Source organism: Apis dorsata, unplaced genomic scaffold, assembly GCF_000469605.1.
Source record: "Apis dorsata unplaced genomic scaffold, Apis dorsata 1.3 scaffold_434, whole genome shotgun sequence".
NCBI lineage: Eukaryota > Metazoa > Arthropoda > Insecta > Hymenoptera > Apidae > Apis > Apis dorsata.
The window spans coordinates 250,676-253,275 of NW_006263685.1; the positions used below are offsets into that span (position 1 = coordinate 250,676).

At 38.2% G+C, this 2,600-nt stretch overlaps 1 protein-coding gene across 1 annotated transcript in view; it reads right to left on the minus strand.

Moving 5' to 3' along the window:
* The window catches only part of LOC102674178 (venom dipeptidyl peptidase 4-like), a 248,884-nt gene that overhangs the window by 236,266 nt on the left and 10,018 nt on the right, over window positions 1-2,600 (minus strand). Inside the window, exon 3 of the mRNA XM_006619725.2 lies at window positions 1-77. Within this exon, the coding sequence (XP_006619788.2) occupies window positions 1-77 (77 nt within the window). The remainder of the gene's footprint in view (window positions 78-2,600) is intronic.

The following is a 2,600-nucleotide window of genomic DNA, read 5'->3' on the forward strand; positions in this document are numbered from 1 at the left end:
CCGAGCACGACCACGGCGACCAAGCAGCCGGCCAGAAATCGTCGCCAATTCCGTTGCTTGTTCTTCGTCATCAGGTCCTGGAACAATTAGCAAACCGAGGCAAGGGGGGGTTAAGCCGTGTGTCCACTTGGCTGCAGCGCCTCCTCTTGCGGAGGGAAGTTAGGAAACCAACAGATGTTAAGGACAGGGAGGCAGTGGATTTGCAAGGTTCCACCATGGCTGCAATGGTTTACATGGATACCGACATATGGCTCCGAGAGTTTGCGATATCAATTAAGAATTAGAAGGTTTTAGGATTCGTTCCTCCACAGTTGCATTAAAAGTGAAAAGATATTTTTTTGTGGATATAAAAAAGGAAATAACTGGATATTGGAATATGAATTAGACTTTATTTAAAAGCGTTATGTTTTATTCATAGCGATGATTAATTCTATTATTATTATTATATATTAATTATATATTATTTATTTAATTATATGCTTTTATTTTTAATTATTTTTTAAATTATGACTATTATAAATATTAGTAGAAATTAATTTTATACGTTAATTATGATTAATTGTTATCTATTATTAATTTCATGCATCGTTAAATAAAAAAGTGTAATGATATTTGTGAAACAGATACAAATATTTTTTTCTTTACGTTGCAAAAATTCAAGTAGAACGTATGATATTCCCTCAATTTGCATAACAATCTTATCAATGAGATAATAAGAGTATATTTTTACTTTCAATAATTTTTCGCGTTTTGCGCAACATCTATTTCCACGAAAACACGTTTATCTATATATAATTCGATTCAACGACATCCATACGTGGATAAGATTTTCAGCTGTGTACATACGTGTACATATACGTGTACATATCTCATATGCATAACGCGCAAACGTGTACGGCGTACGTGTCTCTCCTCGACGAGGAGAATCTCGAAAACGAAACACGACGCATCCCGCCCACAATGCGTTTAAATAATTCTTTCGGTGGAAAAGGTGGTCGACTCGTTTTCGCTGTTTATCGCTTGATATAACCGTGTCAATTTTCCTCTCTCTCTCTCCCTTCCTTTTTCTCTTCCCTTCTTTCCTTTTTTTGACCCGGAAACCGGATTCTGTTTGGACCCGTAACAATTCTTCCCGCTCTCTCGTGTTTACCTTCGGGACCTTTTCAACGCGACGCGACGTTTAACTTGCCTGATGAGAACTTCATTCGTGCAATTCCTCCTCGGCCGTGGAACGCGTTCGGTGGAAGATGAAAGAGCGCCTTAAGCTCCGTCCACACCGACCAACCGATCAATAAATCACACAGGGGAGAACTCTTCTCTCTTCCTTTTTCTCTTTAATTTCATCGGTCTTTCGCGGATTAGAACACGAGTTTAATTGTCAACAGGGGAAAAAAGGAAAAAGTGAGAATTTTTAATTGAATTTCTCTCGTTCGCGAATTGAATAAGGATAGAATCGAGTAATTATATGCATTTCGATATTTCGAATCGTTCGCTTGGAGAAGAAGATTTCGACCATGACGAGGTTAGAGATATCGATGGAATCACTGGATCACCTTTTTATCCGCTCGATCGAAGACAGGGCGAAAATTCTCATTGCAAATCCGTTCGAAGATCGGTGATTTATTCATCTGTGCGGCCATTCCTCCCCGTGTGAGGACCGCCTTAGACGGCGATCAAGCTCGAATGCGTGGCTCAAAGAGGCAAGGAGAGAGGATTCGCCGAGAGTTTAAAATTATCCCTTACACTGGTTAAAAAAACTTGAACGCGACTCTTTCTTTCACACGTGTAATAAAATTCAATAGATCGGACGATCGTCGAACGAATCGGTTTTATTGAATTGAAATGAAAAGGTATTGATTTTTTTTTTTACACTTGGAATGAAATTTTTTTATAATTTTGTTGCACATAATTAAATAACAAATGAATCTTCCTCTTCTGTAACACGATCAATTTCACGAGTTAAATTTATATTCAACTCGGAGGAAATCAATTGTTACGTAACGATTATGGAGAAAGTATGAAAAGAAAAAAAGAAATAAATCAATTCTCAACGCAGAAGATTATCGATTGAAACATTCTTAAACTTAATTTTCTCCTTTTATTTTCTACAGACGCCCCAAAAAATGTTTTACATTTCGAATAATTCGATTGATTAATTAATTGAACGTTCGTTTCAGATTCGAGGAACTCCTCCTAGAACGAATTGCGCACGAAGGATCCATTGTTGCGGGGGAGGATATTACGCTTTGTGAAAGAGGCTTTAGAAATGCGACGATGCTCGCGATCGTTTAAAGAAGAAACCGATAGAAGTTTTCAATTATCGCAAAGAACGAGCCGTGGGTGTCTCTAACCTGAGCGAGGGCAACGTTTCTCTTCCACGATTACATTACAGTCGACTGCGGCGAGAATTTTTCCTGGGATCAACGCTTCCGGTTATCTGGCTCGAGGGAAGGAAAAAGAGAAGAGAAGATAGTTATACACGGGCGTCTAAAAGTTTCGGATCTTTTCGGGCCGTTGGCTTTTGTGATTAATTGCAATTAACTTCTTCTTCGTAAGATTTCCTTTTTTTTTTTTTTTTAAGACACGACGAAAAATGCTTG